At 31.2% G+C, this 20,225-nt stretch overlaps 4 protein-coding genes, 1 long non-coding RNA gene, 1 other non-coding gene and 1 pseudogene across 7 annotated transcripts; 3 read left to right on the forward strand and 4 right to left on the reverse strand.

Annotated features, from left to right (window-relative positions):
* Positions 1-2,230: 2,230 nt before the first annotated feature.
* Positions 2,231-5,474, reverse strand: BGLU32 (beta glucosidase 32; the record flags this gene model as incomplete). The annotated part of the gene is made up of 13 exons (NM_122363.2): positions 2,231-2,471; positions 2,574-2,682; positions 2,796-2,898; positions 3,007-3,044; positions 3,179-3,396; positions 3,500-3,618; positions 3,786-4,041; positions 4,138-4,225; positions 4,428-4,505; positions 4,617-4,692; positions 4,913-4,968; positions 5,075-5,144; positions 5,322-5,474. 13 exons carry the CDS (start codon positions 5,472-5,474, stop codon positions 2,231-2,233), a joined length of 1,605 nt encoding a protein of 534 aa, NP_197843.2.
* A 6,240-nt stretch (positions 5,475-11,714) lies between these two features.
* AT5G24557 lies at positions 11,715-12,069 on the forward strand (annotated as a pseudogene). The gene has a single exon.
* Positions 12,070-12,376: 307 nt separating this feature from the next.
* Positions 12,377-13,658, forward strand: PP2-B12 (phloem protein 2-B12; the record flags this gene model as incomplete). Its single annotated transcript, NM_001343880.1, has 4 exons — positions 12,377-12,625; positions 12,855-12,973; positions 13,051-13,100; positions 13,269-13,658. 4 exons carry the CDS (start codon positions 12,377-12,379, stop codon positions 13,436-13,438), a joined length of 588 nt encoding a protein of 195 aa, NP_001318638.1. The 3' UTR covers positions 13,439-13,658.
* Positions 13,659-15,852: 2,194 nt separating this feature from the next.
* Positions 15,853-16,304, reverse strand: AT5G24570 (uncharacterized protein). The gene has a single exon (NM_122365.2). The coding sequence runs from the start codon at positions 16,196-16,198 to the stop codon at positions 15,986-15,988; it is 213 nt and encodes a 70-aa protein (NP_568448.1). The 5' UTR covers positions 16,199-16,304; the 3' UTR covers positions 15,853-15,985.
* On the reverse strand, positions 16,303-16,323 carry AT5G24575 (uncharacterized protein; the record flags this gene model as incomplete). Its single annotated transcript, NM_001349602.1, has 1 exon — positions 16,303-16,323. One exon carries the CDS (start codon positions 16,321-16,323, stop codon positions 16,303-16,305), a length of 21 nt encoding a protein of 6 aa, NP_001336531.1.
* Positions 16,324-18,995: 2,672 nt separating this feature from the next.
* AT5G00465 lies at positions 18,996-19,555 on the reverse strand. Its single transcript, NR_144155.1, has 2 exons — positions 19,311-19,555; positions 18,996-19,079 (listed from the first exon to the last, which is right to left on the reverse strand). It is a non-coding gene; the product is annotated as an uncharacterized misc_RNA (transcript).
* Positions 19,556-19,750: 195 nt separating this feature from the next.
* On the forward strand, positions 19,751-19,998 carry AT5G03765. Its single transcript, NR_142708.1, has one exon. It is a non-coding gene; the product is annotated as an other RNA (long non-coding RNA).
* The last annotated feature ends 227 nt before the right edge of the window (positions 19,999-20,225 follow it).

Genomic DNA, 20,225 nt, shown 5'->3' on the forward strand with positions numbered 1-20,225 from the left:
AATAGTCATTAGTCAATCTCTATTATGCTGGGTTGACGGCACATTTTAAATTTTTAATACTGAAAATATTTCTTTTAATGAAGACTTTTTATATCTGTCCAAAAAAAAACAATTTTACATCATGTGTCTTGAATCAGAGCTTGAATGATCATTAAACATGCTTCATCCAATAGAAGATACACAGAAAAAATGAAACTCCTGAGTGTTGACAAGGAAATTGCCTCACACGGACAAAGAAACTCACATGAGATTCTTTGACAAAAAAAAAACAAAAAAAACTCACATGAGATAAGGATATGGTTCTTTTTTTTTTTTTTTTTTTTTGATCAAAGGATATGGTTCTTTAAGATATTTCTTTGCTGCTAAAAAAAAAAAAAGAGGAAGATATTTTTTTGACCGAAAAGTAACTAGTATAGTACAATAAATGTTTCTTTGATTGAAGATGCTTTTTTTTGTTTACCATTCTGATTCCCCAAATTTGATTTTTTTTTTTGAATCATTTTTCTTAGGTTAAATATATTTTTCTTCGAGAAAAAACCATTTGATTAAAAATAATCTTATTTCTTGTGGGCTCTAATGTTGAAAATTCCCAAATCTCTCCTTTTTTCTCCCTTTGAAAAAATTTACCCATTCACTCCCAAATTCTACTTGACCTTAGGTATATCAAATCTACCAAATATACATAGATTTTCTTGGTCCCTTTTCAAATTAGTTTATTGACCGTTTACTTGGTCTAAGTAAAATTTTAAACATTTTTATATTATCATGGTGTTATTTGCATTAATTAACTCGTTTTGCTTTTAGTAGTTAACTTATAAAGCTTAACAAAAGCTTACATCTTCCATATTAAAAATATGATTAAAACACAAATAGATTTGCTTATATAAATATAAATTCTAAAACTAAGAATTTATATAATTTTCACACTTTACTAAAATACAAATAGGTGAATGACCCTCGAACTGTTGCACGACTACACTATTTTCTTAAAATTTTGTTTGCATGAAAATCATAACTTATATACAGGGATGGGACCACAATAGAAAAATCACCCAAAAAAAATAAAATATCGCCAGTGGGACTATCCGGACAAAGAAAAAGAGGCAACAAAGAAATTGTCTTCTACCGGACAAGGAAAAGATCATATGAGATAAGAATATTTGTATCAGTAAATTGTCTTCTCTCACTCGCTTGCTTTCCAAGTGAACAAAGATCATTCCATGTTTAATAGTTGCTTGTAACGTTTCTCATGGTTTATTAACAATTTTATGAAACAACTAAAATTTGTCAGTAGTTAATAGAAAATAAAAGCGTTTAAAAAGTAACTAATGTATCACAATAAATATTTCATATCTACAAAGTTAGTATTTTTGTTCAAAAAAATTATAAACTATAACAATATTGCTGAATAATAGATGGTTTCTAAACCTCAAGAGTCAAGACGCTTATCAAATCAGAGCAAGTAAGCATAAGTTTTAGTTTTAAGAGTCTACCAAACATCAAGCGAGTACGTGAAGATTGAAAGTTTTTGGTGAGGTTTTTGGTTCCATAGACATCAAAACAATTATTTTTTTCGTTGAAAAATCGATGAATATGTTTAAGATTTAATAAGTAAAAACTTAGCTTTAGCAGTTTTGTAGTTTTTTCCAAACTTATCTCTCTCTTTAAAGTTATTATCTAACATTTTCTGTTGGTTTAGTTTTCTGGAATATTTATCTTTCCAGCTGAAGTATGTTTCATCCCTTTAAATATATTTCAGATGACAAAAACACTACACAAGAATTTTTATGCCTCCCCTAAGACAATCACGCATATAAAATCCTCAAATTATAAAGATGAAAACTTAACCATAATATAAGGGTAGGGTGTTTTGTAATTGTTTTTCTATGTATGTGTTACCTAGTCCCAACAATTGCAAGCCAAAATGTGCACTGGGTTAATGCTCAATTTTTAAAATGGAATCATGATTTTTTATTCATGAGAAGAAAAATTATACATAGATAGTACCAAAAAATAAAGTACAAAATTATTTTGACCAAAAAATTACATGTATATAGATACTACAAGAATTAGGTCAAAAGACCTTAAGAAAAAAGGAAACTTAACAATACACAAATATACACAAATGTATATGGTATTTCTAAATATTAAAAAATTCTTAATCTTATCCCGTAATTTTTATCAAAATTAAATAAAGAATCAGTTATTTAATTTCCCCCACCATATGAGTTTAAATCATCGGTATTGCAGACCACCAATTCTTGACACTCTTAAACAGATCCAAGGGCATTGGTTTTCCAGATCTCTGAAGGAAATGTTTGAACCACTTGGCTGAGTTTTTAGCATGTCGTGATAGACCATTTTTATAGTCAACGTAGTACAAACCAAATCTCACTGCATATCCATGTTCCCATTCAAAATTATCCAACAATGACCATGTGAAATAGCCTTTCACGTTACACCCATCCTCACTGCATATTCGTTTACATAAAATAAATCAATTTTCCTCGAATTTTATCAATCAATCATATACTAATCAATTTTATTTTTCATATATAGTGAAATAGTCTTACGTGATCGCTTTCTGGAGTTGTTGAAGATGGTTTTGGTGGTACTCTATTCTCTTTGTGTCTTCTATTATCTCTTCACGTGTCACTGATCCATTTTCGTAGTCATCGAAACCTATACATTTTTACGTGGTTACATATATTAAATAAAGAGAATAGATAAAACATCTATTGATGATAAGTTAGACATTATTGACATGTTCAAGATTATGTTTCTAACGTTCTTACCGTTTTCAGTTATGTAAATAGTTGGATTGTTATATTTATTTTTGATATAGTTAAGAAGCTTTCGTAGGCCTTCCGGATATGACCAGAGAATTTTTGTCCCATCCTGAAAATGAAGGAAAAATGAAGAAAATTATTTATGGTTAAGCATTGTTTAATATACTAATAATTTTTAAAGAAAGTAGGAATAATAATTTGTGCGAAAAGTGCATACCGATTCTGATGAGATGTGGTCGCCGCTACGATTTGTCACTAAAAAAGAGTGATAAATGTAATGTCATTAGGTGTAGGTTCATTAGTATTTTCTTAATGCTAGAAAACAAAAGAAAAGTTTTTTTTTTAAGGACAGCCAAATAAAAGTTACATAACTCGGTCATGGTACTTACATTTGTATTGGAGGTGTTGGTCAGTCGTGAAGCGAGGTCGGGAAAGATCGACGTGAAGATCGTGAGCGACAAATCGTGCCGTGTAGTAATTTATTCCGATAAAATCAAATGAATTTTGTAACATCATAGATTGCTCTTTGGTGAAAGAAGGCAATCTATTTCCAGCTGTTGTCTTAATCGTTTCAGGGTAGTCTCCAAATACTAAAGGGCTGAGATGCCTAGATATTATTGTAAAATAAAGAAAATTAGATAATAATTTTTTTTTCTAACTTTAGATATTGATTTAATAACACGAAATGGATCATATATATCACAACTTACCAACCAATATTGAAAACAAGAGCTCGTTCAACTGCTTCTTTATCAGATTCGGAATCAATGTCATAAGGCTCAAACCAATAAGGGGACAACACTATGCCTATCTTAGCATCTTGTGAAATCTGTTTTAAAAATATCATAAATCAAAATGTTACTTTTTTGCTTTCAAATCCTTTATAATAGATAAAATGACACGAACCAATCCATTTTTTTTTTTGTTGTGTTAAAAAATCTTGAAAATTGAAAGTAATTATATATATTTTAGGATAACATAGTTATTCTTATTTACCTTGTCACATTTCCTGAACTCTTCGACGGCAGCAGCGTGAGCAAGAAGAAGGTTGTGAGAGACTAAATAAGGTTCTGTGCCCGAATCACCAGCAATACACAAACTGTTTACCCATTTTGAACATCGACCAATTGCCTTATTGCCCGCGTCATAACCCGAAACACTATAAACATATGGCTCGTTGAAGGTTGTCCACATACTGACCTTGTCTCCAAACTCTTGGAAACAAAATCTGGCGAAGTTTCTAAAATCATCTCTGCATGAAACCACATAAAAAAAATGTCAAAAGAACAATTTTTAAAAAACTGATACATGGTATGCATATCATGTATGATCTAAGATTTTTGCTTACATGATTCGAGGACTTAAAAAGCTACCATACTCGTCATCAAGAGCTTGAGGAATATCCCAATGATAAATTGTTACAAAAGGTTTGATACCTGCAAGTATGTTTAAAAATAGTGTGATGAGAAACATTTCAGACACAATATTTAACAATTCACTTTAGATCAAGGAGTTTATTTATTTTATTTATCTATAATTATGTGAATTCTCTTTGAAAATGTTAAATCAAAGAGTTGACGTGTAAAATTTAATAGGTGGCATTATAATTAACTAATTAAGCATATGGTCGATGCTGACCATTCTTGATAAGTTCATCTATAAGATTCTTGTAGAATTGAACACCTTCTTTATTTACCCCATCGCTTAATTTTCCACCTGATAATTAAAAAAAAATGGAAAGATAGAAAGCATTTCTTATCAGAAAAGGTTAAAACAAAAAAAAGCAAGTTCCATCTATAAAAGAAAGATCTTAAACTGTATACTTACTTGGTAGTATTCTTGACCAGGACAGGGAAAATCTGAAACTATCCATATTCATTTCCTTTATTAGTTTGATGTCGTCCTGTCAATACATAAGTTGTTGCCATTAGAAAACAAGAGAAACATTACTTAAAGCTTTGATTATTCAGATATGTCCCACCCATTTGTTAAGATAATATATCACAGTTACGTCACGTTTAAATGAGCAAAGATGCTGATAAGTAGGTATTTTTTTCATTTCAACTAAACCATAGTCACTTACAAAGCCAAAATATATATTAAATAAAATTCCATGCACAAACCTTATAACGATGATAAAAGTCTACAGCAACATCTCCATTATCCATGTTTGTCCTTTCTGAAAAAAATATTTAAAATGTTACGTGCAATTATAGAAAACTGTTGATAGATATATTAATAAAAAAAAAAGTTAATTAACAACGTGGATGAATAAAAAAGTGTACCTGGGAATGCATGTGTGAAATTGTCCCATATACTCGGACTCCTCCCTCCTTCTTCTACTGCACCTTCATACTGCATTTTGTATACGTACGTTATAACTCAATATGGTTTTAACTAAAGCCTTTAACCCAAATAAAATAAAATTTAAAGTTACACTTGTGAAACTCAATGTTATAATTAGTAACATTAGTACATTACTAATTATAAAAAAAAAAAAAGAGGAAAAACAATAGTACATTACAAACAAACCTGATAAGCAGAAGAAGCAACACCAAAATCAAAATGAGGAGGAAAGCTATATCGATTTAGAGGAGTCGTAGAAAATCTTAAAGATCTTCCTTGTGCACTATCCCATGATGCTACACAAATTGTGATTACTAGTGCAATTAGCTTAATTGCCATTTTCTTGGTCGTTACTTCTTTAAAATTTTATTTATAGATTGTACGTTTATTTGAGACTGAAAGAGTGAAGGTGTTTAGAGGATTGTGAGAAATTTTAATGCATCCATTTCCTCTTATATAGAGAGACATAGCTAGGGCACACGCGTACCAATGGAATCTTGCGCATAGTTTTTGTTAATTATTAAGTAATCCTAATTTTGACTGAACCGGTTGCCTTTTGATGACTTTTGTTTAAATAATTGGATGATAGTCGTGAGTCTCGTGACTAAACAAACTTAGACTGGAATTATTCAAACGGTTTATTCCCATCGCGTTATAAAATAAGACCAATTACAACATATCACGTTTAAGTCCGTAATTTAACATAAATCAAGTGTTTTCAAATATATTATTTAACATACACACAACTTCAATCAAGACGAAAGTAGAATTTCTAAAGACTCACCAATGGGGTTTGTTTGAAAGGTTCCCGGTCATTCAAATAAAACGTGTTTTCACTAATAATCACATATCTATTACTCTACCATTTTACATTTTCAAAATGTTCAAAGCAATACTTTTTGTTTAGTAGGAATGTAGGATCGTGGAAATAAATCAACTAATTATATGAAGAGATCAAAACCAAAATATATGTGATGGGATTAAGAAGATCGAGCAAGGAAGGAGGCTATTTGGAGAAAAAATCTAGACTTAGGGTTTAGTTTAAGAAAACACTAATAGTTTGCATTCGACTTTTGGTTTAAATCTAAGCTGAACGAATAACCAAACTATTTTTACTTTTCAATCGAACGATTTATATTACTAAACAGAACTTTAACCGATCCAATCAAACTTTGTTTCGTCCAGTTTGGCTAGTTTGGATTTAAAACAAAATTTGTTAAGGATCTTCATAATAAATTAGATAAGGCATATTATTTTTTTATTTTGATTATTATTTTTATTCTTCTATAGTTTCTAAACTATCCAAATGAAAAAAATAAGAATAAGAATTAATATACAATAATTAGGTCTTAAGTATATTATTTTGAAAACATGAATAAGTACTGTATTTTCAAAAAACAAAAAAAAACAAAATTTTCTCTTTAATAATTAAGTGTTAATTGGGTTAGTCCGCTCTAATTTTCCCACAACGCATATATTTTGCTGTTTGCCACGTATCAAGGTCATCAAACCACGAGTATTTTTTGTTTGGTAAGGACCACGAGTATTAACATAACATGTCTTATGACCGCGTTTTTTTTTAGTTCTGTAAAAAAAAAATGCTTTCAAATTTATTAAATATAATTGTTTCTATCGAGTCAGTTTTCAAAAGTTAGTTAATTGGATATAAAAATTCAAAATATCTATATTTAGAAATAAATATGAATATTTTTTTATAATTAATATTAATATCATGGATCATCTTACTATCCACACAATTTAACTCTTTTGAAACGCAATATGCAGAACTCAGTAAACTAAAAATCAAAACCAGATTCCTTTTTTGTTTTAATCTAAAATCGTAATCTTAACATGTTATGGTGAAACAGTTGATGCCTATTAAAAAAACAGTTGATGCCTAATCTTGGACTGTTTATTCTAACCAACGCACATATTTAAAACCCTACACAATCATATAAAAACATCACTCTTAAAAAATAAATCACGACGATGTTCAATTTTGACTGTATTTTTCAAGATTGGTGATTACTAATGATTTGAATACGTTTTGAAAAAAATAAATAGTATTCCTCATTTATTTCTTATGAAACCCTAGATTCCCGCCCGACAACATAAGATGTAGCATGTTCTTGTATTATCTTAGTTATGCTTTTGCTAAAATATTTTATCTCAATTATTGACAGAACATAGATTATTCACGCTTTTTCTTTCGTTTGATCATTTAATATTTTCAAATTTTTACTGCGTTTTTGGGAAAATTTGTGTTCTTATCTTCATGCTACAGTTCATAAATATTTAAATTACTTTTGGTCATTATGTTAAACAAGATTAACACGTTAAACATGATAGGAACGAAACATATGTTAAAAATTGTTTTTTTTATTTATTTTAAACATAAAACATGTTAGAACTTAATCATAAAGGGAAATGGTAAACATGAAAAAAAAAAAAAACTAAATGAAGATCAATGAAAATTTATTGAATGTGAGGTGGAAACTAGAAGAAACTTTTCCAATATATTCATTTCTCTCCAATTTATAGTAGATGAACATTTCTTTTTATCTCTTTTTTTAGCATAATGAACATAATTCTTTTTCGACGAGTTTTTTTTTTTTTTTTTTTTTTTGGGACAACAATTTCGACGAGTTATAGTGTAAAATAGTAATCTTTTATTCAACTTGTTGTATTTCTCTAAAAACACCACCAGTTGAGTTGGCGCACTATAAATCTTATATACTCAACAAGAAGAGAAAAGAGAATATTATTCATTTCATCTAGTCAGATGTGCCATAATGTAATTGTAATTTGGTATATTTGTTAATTACAATATGTTACAATTAAAAAAAAACAATTAATTACTTGCAGTTTATCATCCCGAACTAGCGACGAAGCCTTCGTGTATGTTTGGACTAGCTGGCCCAAGTCAAGCCAGCCCTGTGGTGCCTTTTTTTTTTTTTTTTTTTCTTTTTTTTCTCTCTGCAGCTGCCTTCAAGTATTCCTTTCCTTACGTACGAAATATATGATGGTTTAGAAACACATACGGATGAGAATGATATCTAGAAGAGGATAATTTGCCAAGGTAAGATGTGCAACCGTATCCAACCAGTCCAGATAAGTTTGTTTGTTTTTTTTTTTTTTTTTTTTTTTTGATAAACCCTATCGGCTGATCCGGTCAGCTCCGGTAGAAACGCACCGAAGTACTTCAGAGTAGACTTCTTCCCGAAGGACCACCACACTGTCTGTCCCGAGTTTGGATGCTTTCCGACTAATGCCAGGGGGTAGTCAGGCCGCCTGCATTTCTGACTACCAGGTAAACCAATTGGGCCAAAGCCCAACTGACAGACTTCCCAAACAAATGTGATTTTTGTTTTCAGGGAGGATCGAACCCAGGTCTGGAAGTTTTACCCTTTCCCAAATCTAGTCCAGATAAGTGTCGAGCCAAGAAATTCTCCGATAAGGGCAAGCCAAGTGGTGTAAGAGTAAGGTCGACATGTACAAAATAAGTGATCTTTAGTTTTGTTACGCTCTCTACAAAAACACAGCCTTTTTTTTTCCGCACTCTTATACGATTACATGTAGACAATCTAGTGTTTAGAGCAAGCCACACAATGAAAAGTTAGCGAAGAACTCCCTGAGCAAACCGTATGAGTTGACTCCAAGCCACCTTATTCGTTTAGGCCCAAGTGCATTTCAAACATACGAAATTTCGTATAGCTAATATTCTTCTAAGAACGTTTCTTAAAACCAGAAAAAGGAAAACTAATGAAATGCTAAGTTACGTTGCTAATTTAACCAAAATATAAATGTAAATTTACTAATTGCATATTACTCCTCTGCCAAATTTCACATGCTCACTAATTCAGTCATGTGTGCTTCTCAAATGTCTTTCTTTAAATCCTTTTCTTAATTGCTCCGTGTACGCTTCATTTCAAGTACATTAGAAACCTGAGAGTCCTTCTTATTAATCTTTTCTTCTATTTGTGTTCTCCTTTTCTTCTATAGGCCGGTGAGATTAATTCTAACAAAACCAAGCCACTTATGATACTTACATGGTACCTATCACTCTCTAGCTATTTACACATCATGTCTTTCTTTTTTTTTGGTTCTCTTTTCATTATAGAACAGTCTTCCTTTCCTTCGTTTTGGTTACAACCTTACAGCCTCTCTTTCTTGCGAAAACCCATTAGACATTGCTTGCAAGCCCTCGAACACTCTCCTTTTAATTTTAAAAAAAAAAAAAAAAAAAAAACCTAAAACAATCGCTTATATTTTAAAATGTGAAAAAAGAAAGCGGGAGTTCAACCTCGAGGTTTGTTCCTTACATGCAAATATGACTCGAGCAATTGCTAATTCGTGAAATCAGAGGCTAAATTGACTGTTAATATTTGTAGAGATATTGTGTTCAACCGCAAGAATTTATGGTATTCACTAACCAGTGAAAAAGGTTGCGTAATTAGTGGTAGTGGCACACAAAGTCTTTGTGACAAAGACGACAATGAAGCGCAAAAGTACATGATTGTATAGTCCTTGGCTTTTTTTTGAATATTCCTTGGCTTTGCTATTCGCTGTATACCAATTATGATATATTGAAGTATGATGGTATATATATTCTTTTCAGAATTGGGCTATAAGGATCCAACCTTGGCTACCATGTTATGCTAACATCGCAATTGAGTTACATATTCTTATTATGTGGTTTGGCTCAACTAATGTTGGGGGTTATGTACCACTTTGTCATTGAATTTTAGATAATTTCCGACCTGTTTTTTTTTTCTGATAAAAGGTTTTCAGTTAAAAGTAAGCAACCATAACAAGCTATGACAATTAATTCATAAAGTTTGAAAGTAGTGAGAGAGTTACGCAAAACCTTAATCTAGTCTTCTTATAAGCTAACAAACATAGTAGAAAAAGAGAAAGGAGAAAGAGTCGAATGTCTAGGAGCTTTACAAATTGAAAAGTCCACGGCCACCACGACCCCCTCTTCCAACCGTAATCCAATTGTCTTGGATCTTTTGGGTTGTCTTTAGAAGCCTTCCCACACGGGAACTCGTGACAGATTCCTCCTCATATTGCAAGGTTTCTAGATCCAAATGTGACTCACTTATTCCCATATTGTATCAATTTTGTCCCATCATTATATATATTTTCATTCTCCATGATGCACACAACAAAATTTTCTGACACATCTTAACAAGCTTCCAAAAAGAGAAAAAGGTGTTGGAGTTGGAGATCCGGTTTAACTGGTTTGGTTTACAAACTTGGCTACAAAGTTGCGTGAAGAGGAAGTTGGCGTTAAATCAGGAATGTATATCAGAGTTACTCCATAAAATCTGTATTGTTAATATTGTTTCTTCTCACCTCCACTGTCGGGTTCGGGTTCGGGTTCGCTGCCATCGTCACTCTTCGTTTCAAAAGAAAATCAAAATTGATTTCTCAAGATCTGATACCATGAAATAAACAGAGTTTCAAGAGTTTGTTCTTGTTTATTATGAATGATTACATGTACATATATAGCTTTTAGAGAACACAATCTCTGTGCTATCACGATATCGTATCTTACAGAAAATATAGAAACAATATTAACAACAGATTTTATGGAGTAACTCTGATATACATTCCTGATTTAACGCCAACTTCCTCTTCACGCAACTTTGTAGCCAAGTTTGTAAACCAAACCAGTTAAACCGGATCTCCAACTCCAACAAAAGGGTTAGAAATAATTACCATATGTACATCAGGTAAAGTTTGGACAATGGTAGAACCATTTCCATCCTTTATAGATGCAGATTGTATTAGAGCAGACTTTTTGGATGAATGAGACATCAGTTTTGGTTGGAGCAATATTTGTGGGAGCTGGTGTGGCTAGTTGAGTAAGAGACTAGGTGATACGAGTGTATAAAGAAATGTTTCGTTTTAATTAAAGTACCATTCATATTTATAAACACAGTTAGTATTTTACATTTGATAAAACAACATAAACGAAATTTCCTTTTATCCCTCCCTTAACAAAGACTACTAAATATTTCAAAATGTTTGGAGGAGCTAGTAAGGCCATTCAGATAGTGAGCGTTGTTTTGTTTAGTTAGATTTTGCTCTGTGCTAGCCGACCTCGGGGAATGAGCTTGGTAGAGTGAGCTAGCGCTTTCGTTTTCTTTGGTTCGTGTGGTTCCGCTCTGAGAGAGCTCATGGATAGTTCAAAGAGTCACTCTCACGCGACGCGGGTGGAGTTGGTGATCGAGTGCTTTATGTTCTATACCGTTGACGGCTCAGTTTTCTCGGGCTACCGGTGAAAGGCTTCCAATCCTTTTGGTTTTGATGAAACGGTCATGGTCGTTTGACAACTTGTAACTTCTTCCTCGAGGTGTCATCTAGAAAAACTTCAGAATCGGTTTATCGCTTCATTGATTCCGAAAGTGTAATTGCTTTTGTGATATCGATGGATCGATTGTTATTTGCTTCCATGTTTTTTATTCTTTTTTGCCATGGAACCAAATTATAGGATTTACTCATGTAATTCCTAAATATTTTCATTTTTAATGAAATATTTACATTCTTAGCAAAAAAAAAAAAAAAATCAAAATGGGGAAACTTAATATGTCTATGGTTTTTATTGTTGTCATCTTTGTTACCGCGAGTGAACACGTTCGATCATTTGCTGTGGAATTAAGTGAAACAAATACATTATGGAATCAAATGTATTGTTAAGATCAGGCCAAATGTAAGTTGGATATAACTGCTCAAGTTTTTTGAAATGGAAGCGTCTCGGATTCTTGTTGCAAGGAACTTATGAAAGAAGGAAAATAGTGTCATGATGATCTTATCAAAGATATTGCCAATAGATTATAGACCTACTTTAATCGGAAGCGAACCCAAATATTTGAAAACGAGAAATGGTTTATGGGTTCAATGTATTTTTGTTTCCAAAATCCTGTAGATGGCTTAATTATGTTTTGACATAATAATATATAATTTTGAATAAGACTAGTTGATACTATTCCAATTATAATGCACTAATTAAACCTACATCTAACTCTATGTGCGGCTAAAAAATCGAAATAAATAAATATCTAACTCCATCAAAATCCAAATGAATATTTACTTTTTTGCGGTAACAGAAAAAAGAAAGGTTTTACCTCTTTTTCAGGTGATCTAGAGGCGTTAATAAATAGACTAAAAGTTTCTAAACGATTGTTCCACACGCATTATAACCATATCTACGTTTTCAACTTATTACAATGGAGATGAATTTTCTTGATTTACCAGAGGAATGCATCGCCACCATGATTTCTTTCACCAGCCCCTTCGACGCATGCCGTATCTCTGCTGTCTCTAAATTGCTTCGCTCCGCGGCGGATTCCAATACCACTTGGGAGAGATTTCTTCCATCAGATTATCGTATGTATATCGATAATTCTTTATCTAGATTTTCCAACAAGCAGCTCTTCCTACGTTTTTGTGAATCCCCTCTTCTCATCGAGGATGGAAGAACGGTAATTTTACACTATCCCATGTTCTTTTTGTTGCTCAATAATATGCATTATGCGGGTTTGAATTCGAATGGTGACACGACCCATAATTAAACTACTAGGTTAACTACCATGTTTTTTAGATAAATATATTCTAGAAATTTATTGTTTGAGAGGAATGTGATATGGACGATGCATGCAACCAAATAATTGAACAAAAATTATAGAAGTGTTATTTGGTCAGAAAATGTAGAGCTTTTGGATGGAAAAGAGAAGCGGGAAGAAATGTTGGATGTTATCTGCAAGGAAACTAGATATTGTTTGGGTTGATAGTCCTGAATTCTGGATATGGGTTTCGATTCCGGACTCGAGGTTAATAAATTTCATCTCCATCTTTTGCCTCTTCTAATCAAAAGTTCTTATTGTTGATTTTGGTTAGTTTGTAACAGATTTGAGGAAGTTGCAGGGCTTCTAATGGTATGTTGGTTTGAAATCCGAGGTAAAATAAGCACATCCCTTCTCTCCAAAGCCACTAATTACAGTGCTTACCTTGTTTTCAAAGAACAAGAAATGGGATCCTTTGGATTTGAGTCTCTGCCTTTGGAGGTTAGCTTTCGTTCTACAAGAACTGAAGTTTATAACAATAGAAGAGTTTTTCTTAAGTCAGGAACACAAGAGTCTAGAGAAGATGGGTGGTTGGAGATTGAACTTGGTGAATATTATGTTGGTTTTGATGATGAGGAGATCGAAATGAGCGTATTGGAGACTAGAGAAGGCGGTTGGAAAGGCGGAATCATCGTTCAAGGGATCGAGATTAGGCCAAAAGAATTGTTGTGATTAGGTAACTCCTTTTCCAATGTGATTTCTAGTTTCTTGTATAATAAAAAGTCTACATTTTTTCATATCACTTTAACAATCATGCATAGATGATGCATGCTATTGGATATGTATATTGACATATTGTTAGGTAGAGTGTTGATCATGTTATCATCATTTTTTTTTATTAGTTTGACTATTTTGTATTCTCCATTTTGTTATTGGTTGAATGATTTTTTTGACGAGATGCATGCGTTCGCTATTGCATCCAAGAAAATGTACATACGTGAAGTAGATGAAAGAGTAATGATCCCATAAATGTGTGTGTCTAATCAATAAACAAGTCACATCAACTGCATAAACCTCATACTTGTGTACGAGGTGTCACACCAATCAACACAATTATTTTCTGTAACAAAAAAAGAAGCGTAATAATTAAATTTTGGATAGGTGAATATTGACCGTCAATCTGTTTATATAAATGAAAGAGGTTGTCAACAACTGATTGACATTATAAGTGAAGAACGGACAAATAATGTTGGAGAAACTAATTTTACACAAATACAACAATGTCGATATATATATATATATATATATATATATATATATATATATATATATGTTCTTGATCATGAATTCAATAAGGATACAAATAACCAGGCAGATTCAGCCCAGCAGCAAGCTTCTCACACTCGTGACGGTCACGGATGAATTATAGTTGTTTTATTTTCTTCATCAAAGAAATTATACTTGTTGAACTCTTTTTGAATGTGACTGACAAATGTTGCTAGTTTACTACGGTGCCAGGTAGTTAACTATAAAAATGATATTAAACAATTAAAAATGCAAATAATATATTTATTTAACAAAATGACAAATTATTTGACAGGAACATATCATTACAAACTGAAAAATTTGTAATATTTTAAAACTTTTGTAATTTGTAAAGGAATTTTTTCACGAATTACAAATTTTTTACATATTTTCCTTGATCATTTTGTTATAAAAAAAAAAGAATATTTTTAAAAATGACCAATAAAAAAGAATATTGTTGCGAAGATACAGTCACGGATAAATTATAATCGGTATACTAAATATATTTTAATTTATACAAATAAAATGAAATATAACATATTTATTTTTCAGTTCGTCACAGTAATCTTCCCTTGTCTCTGCGTCTGTACCCTTTATTTTTAGGGTAATATTAGTAGATAACCAAATAAAACATACAAATTAAGAAATTAGCAGAGAGAAAGTTTTTTGTTACAAAATAACCATGAACCCACGTTGTCGGAAGAAAGGAAATAATAAAGCTACCCTTCATTTGTTGTAAGATGAACAGTAAACGAAACACATCCGTGTAATTTTTTAAAATAGCATGTAACATTAAAATTTCACATGTTATATTTAGTTTAAAAACATGATATTTCAAAAAACGTTATGAATTTTTAAGAAAAAACATTATTATAAAATTATTTTACATGAACAGAATCTTAAAAAAAAAATTATATGTGATTTTAGTAAAAACCATGTATTACTAAAAAATAAGAATATATTTTTAAAGAAATCAAGTGAGATCTTAATAAAAAAACGTGTATTACTACAAAATATCATGATAAAAAAAGATATTAAACGGAATAGAATGTTTTTTTCAAAAAATACCATGTGCTTTTTATAAATACTATGTAATAAGAGAAAATAACAAGATAAAAAAAGCATATTATGTTATCGCATGTATTTCGGAAAAATAACATGTTACAAAGGACATTTACGTAATTACACGTGTTCTCTAATATGTTTCCGACAAAATACTGTGACTCAAAGTTAATTTGTAATTCTTTTCAAATCTATAGTCATTTATTATAAATACTCTTGTTTCTAAATGAACTGTCATGTGATTCGGTCCCCTTCTCATCATGTCGGTTTCCTTTTTCACAAGATACAAATCCCTAAAGAAAAAAATCTCAATAATAACCCTTACATCGTTACATGAAAACAAAATGGGCATCTTTAGTTAGGGTCCCCCCAAAACACACAATCAATATATTTTTAATCTCTCAATACCAAAATTATCATTTTGAGTTTGCGTGACGACTTTCATTGAACATCGTACACACTTCTTATTTTAAACTAATTACCTTTTTCATATGATCATGCTGGATAATATCAATCATCTAACAAAAGAAAAATAAACCAAAATGACTGAAAATATACAAAACTACGAAAAGAAATGAGATATCCATATTTTTGCTTTTTTAACTTTAAAAATGATTTATTATGTAATTTTTATATGTCCTTTGAATATATCTTCATACTTATCCACAATGTTTCTTTCGTTATCTATATCATGAATGATATATGAATCGTTAAACTCTCTTATATATATATTAGTTTAATGAAATAAAACTTATTATATGCTTTCATGTTTCAGTTTTCTAATGATTACTGTAGAAAAACATCAATGAAATAATATCGAAAATAAATAGAAAGTTCCAATTGAATAACACAAACATTATTACAGTCAAGACAAAGAAAATTCGAAAATCTCTTCGTCTATTAAAAAAATACTCAGAAATTTAAGAGAAAAGCGGTGTAATTTGGAGCGCATGATGATGAGTTGTTATCGTTACGAGGCAAGGAAGAGTCAGCTCGGCCGCTAGTAGGAGCTCGGACACTTCGACGGTGACTTGTAGGTGGTGGAGGGAGGAGTGTGGCGGTGATGCGTGTGAGCGCCGCCGTATATTCTTCAAGCAACTCGGCTGCGATGGCTACTGTTATCATGATGATTTGAAGATTGCTCCGATGATGATTTGCTTTGACGTTTGTTAGAAAAGCTCTAAACCTTTTTATGATCTTAATTTGCTTGCAAGACAGGACAATGTAAGTTACCTTTTATGAGACGGCATCGTATTTATAGAGCATGAGCTCTTGAAGCTAGTGGCCATAAATTTTGGTAGGTTCTGGTTATAAATTATTGTAGCCGTCAGATCTACCGACTTTATCATATCTATATTTTATTTCTACTTTTTATGCAGCTTTTGGATATCGGATTTTATTCCCTAAAAAAGATCATACCAATTTTTATTTTACTTCTTCACTTAGCATTGGGTGTCAATGCTAAAAAGATAGAAGAAAACTAGAAAATTATTTTATGAAAACTTTCAAAAAAATTTGCATATGTATAAAAGTTTCAGTTTTTTTAATAAATATAATGTAACGTTAAATTTTAAAAAATAAAGCAATGGGTGTACAAAGTTGTTTTGTTGTTTTGAAACAAAATGTAAAATTAAATGGAAAAGGATAACGTTAGAATGTAGATGATCGTGTTTATCAAATAATTATAGGAATCTAGCTAACGTTGGATTTTTAATCCTGATAAAACAAAAAGTAGCATTAACAAGTAACAGAAAATTCAATAACATTTTATAGTAAAACTAAATATATGAAATGGATGAACAAGGTATTTTTCAAAAATGATGATCAGCTAGCCTATCATATAACAAGTGCTACTTATAATATATTAAAACTATATATAATGTTTTATTGATGTTCATTAAATATGTGACAAAGAGGGTGGGATGGGCAAGATTGTGAATGGTGATTCTGAATGGGCAAGAAGCAGGGGAGACTAACTCCAGAAGAGTATGAGTGCGACACGATGATTTGGGCAATGCAATCAATGTGGATATAGAGCTACATTATGATGACAAAGAACATTTGAAGTTGCACATTAACATCAAGGCAATCAGAACTTGGGAGCAAAGATTAAGGAACTTGTGCCATTTACATTTTAACGAATGGAAGGAAATTGTTGTGCTGATTGCATGGCAAAATATGTCATAGTTAATTATGTTTGATAGAATCTAAAATGGTAAAGATGATGAATTAGCTTCGTATAGTAAGAAAATATATTGGGACATTAATAGTTACCGGTAAACAAATAATTGAAAATAGTCTATTTGAATAAATATTTGCCAATAATTAGTCCAACGACTTGTATGATTGTAGACCCTAGGAAAATAAAGACATCCTGCGTGATGTTCAAGTATTATATAACTTAATGCTCATGATATGTTTTTTGTTTCGAAGGAAAATAACAAATGTCTTTCTTTTTTTTCTAAAATTCTTTTGTTAAAAGTAAGTCGTGTACCATATAGATTCAAACTCTTCACTAAAATAACAATGATAAAATGGAAAAGAGTCGAGGTTTTGTCAATTTTAGGAAACAGAGAACCCGATTGGCACAAACGACATCTACATACGTTAACTATAATAGCAATATAACATGTTTTTTTTTCTGACAACGATTTCTTATAGTTTGAATTATGGAGACCATGAACGTAGTATTTGTGCTCAAACTGATATATATTAAGATAATTGATATTTACATATAGATAAGGGTGTTGGTTTCTGAAAAAATCCTCTTTCGCAGTATCTGTCATTTTCAAATTATAGGCTTACAACATTTTGGCAAAGTTTGGCTAATTAAAACATGTGGTAACAAAATCGATAATAAATAGTGTAATTTAAACTATAATAGTTCGATATCATAAAAATAGGGTTTACCAAAAAGAATAATATTGTTGAAAACTTTTGTGAAATTAATTCAAAAAGTACATTTGGCAACAGATATAACTCATTTACAATTTTATTATCCATAGTTTTACAAATAAGGAATTAAAATTTGTATTTAGTACATATTCTTTAAGTTTTAGTGCTCTCAAGTTGAAAAACAATCAAAGGTAATATTTTACCCAATTTTAAATTTAATCTGAATTTTATAGAGCTTACATACGGTATATCTAGGGGAGAAAAATCTATCGCACTATTGGGCCAAGTAATATATTAGTTTAAATAAAAAAAACTACTAAAAGAAAGTAATTTTTATTTTAAAAAATAGACTTTTGTTTTTTGGTTTTAATGTTAAGAAAATTTAGACTTTATGTTATAACAAGAATACGTGGAGGGTTTGAGGAGTTATCATAAACAGCTGTAACACATTTAATATGTTCCTAAAAATAATCACAATCATAATACATCTCCCATTTCTGTGTTTTCATCCCCCAGCTGTAAAATATATATATATAAAAACCGATTAAATGTATGAAATAAGCGGGTGAGTAGCATACATATTTGCAAATGGCCGCAGCCCGCAGGCCATTTAAGTTCGTATTGATTCTACCTACTTGAAGTTACTTGAACTTGCTTGCTTCTATTGCTACTATTGATTCTAGTTACTTGAAGTTTGGTTTATGGTTTCTGTTTTTTCTTAAACAAGTTTCTAGCAAAAAGAACACATCTACTAAATTTATATGTTATATAGATATTTATAGAAGTTTTAACCAAAATGATAAATTATTTATCGAATATAACGGCATTAATTGTTTGTTATATAAATTTATTGTTTTTGTGTATATCTAATATCTTGGCCAATGGCCATATGTTGTTAAATATATATAGACGTTATGCTACAAGAAACTTAATATATCTATTTGTATGAAACATACATGAAAAGAAGATAACACACTAACACAGATCGAATCTAACGGTTTCTACAAAATACGGAGTTTTCAATGGATAATCTTAAATCTTTCGTGGGCTTGTTATCTACGGCCCAACTCGTGGAATCATCACCTCACTCGATACGCTGACTTCCAGTTCACTGCAAAACAAAGTTAAGTGTACCTCTACACCTTTACCAATGCAAATATCAATCACAATTTTGGATTACTTTTATAAAAAAACATTTTTGGTGTGTATGAACATCTCCCAAATCTATTTATTATGAATTTTGAAGAGTTCTATGACTAGACTAAAAAACCTGAAACGAGCAGTTAAATTCACAAGGAGTTTTATGACAAGTTTATAAAAAATGAAACGACAAGATAATCACCTCGTGCATGTAATTGATATAGATCTCAACAACCAGAGTAAACATGCTCAAATGGCAAGATTACTTATTCAGAAATACTATTTTGGCGCACCTTTGAAGCTTTGATAGTATAGTTTTGTTCAATTAATGCATAAGAAATGTGTTAGAAAACATTTGGTTCGGGTATGTATATGGGAGTTTTTTTAGATGCATGATAGGAAGCTTGTTCAAGTACATAAACTATTGTTTGTTCAGGAACAAAACCTGAATAAAGAAGTGGGCCATATAATTTAAGTATGCTTTAGGCCAATATTCTGTGTTGAATCCAGAAGAGATGGATCACATGTGAACTCTGGACCCATGAAAATTAGGGATTTCGGCTTTAAATTTCGTTGTTAAAAATAAAAATAAAAATATATTATGAAAGTGTTTCATAGATGTATTTAAACGAATAACCTTAAAACATAAAGAACAACGACAACTAGAATTGGGGATTCAAACTGAAATCTCCTACGTCTCACTAGAGAATCCCTTCCAAAACATTCCACTGACACTTGTTGAAATTTCTATGTTTCTCTCTACTAGCTAGGATCGCTCAAATTACTTCACTGACTCTCTCTTTCTCTCATAACACACACTCGTTCAAAAGCAAGCAAACTTCGAACGACTAATTAATTAATGACTCACGAGTGCTTCTCACGTGGTGTCGACTTAAACCTCTTTCAAGTGAGTACTTTAACGAGAAACTTCAACCTTTATAGCACAAGTCTTCCATCAATTTTTTTTATCGTTTCTCTAAAAAGAAAAGACATTCACAAAATTTGAGAGGTTGAGAAGAAATAGACAAGGTATGCTGGAAAAGCCTGCCACGTCCGAAAAATGGAGATTGACGTAGCAAAAGAAAAAAGAAGCATGCCATGTGCAGACCCACCTAGA

Source organism: Arabidopsis thaliana, chromosome 5 (assembly GCF_000001735.4).
Source record: "Arabidopsis thaliana chromosome 5, partial sequence".
In the NCBI taxonomy this organism is placed as follows: Eukaryota; Viridiplantae; Streptophyta; class Magnoliopsida; order Brassicales; family Brassicaceae; genus Arabidopsis; species Arabidopsis thaliana.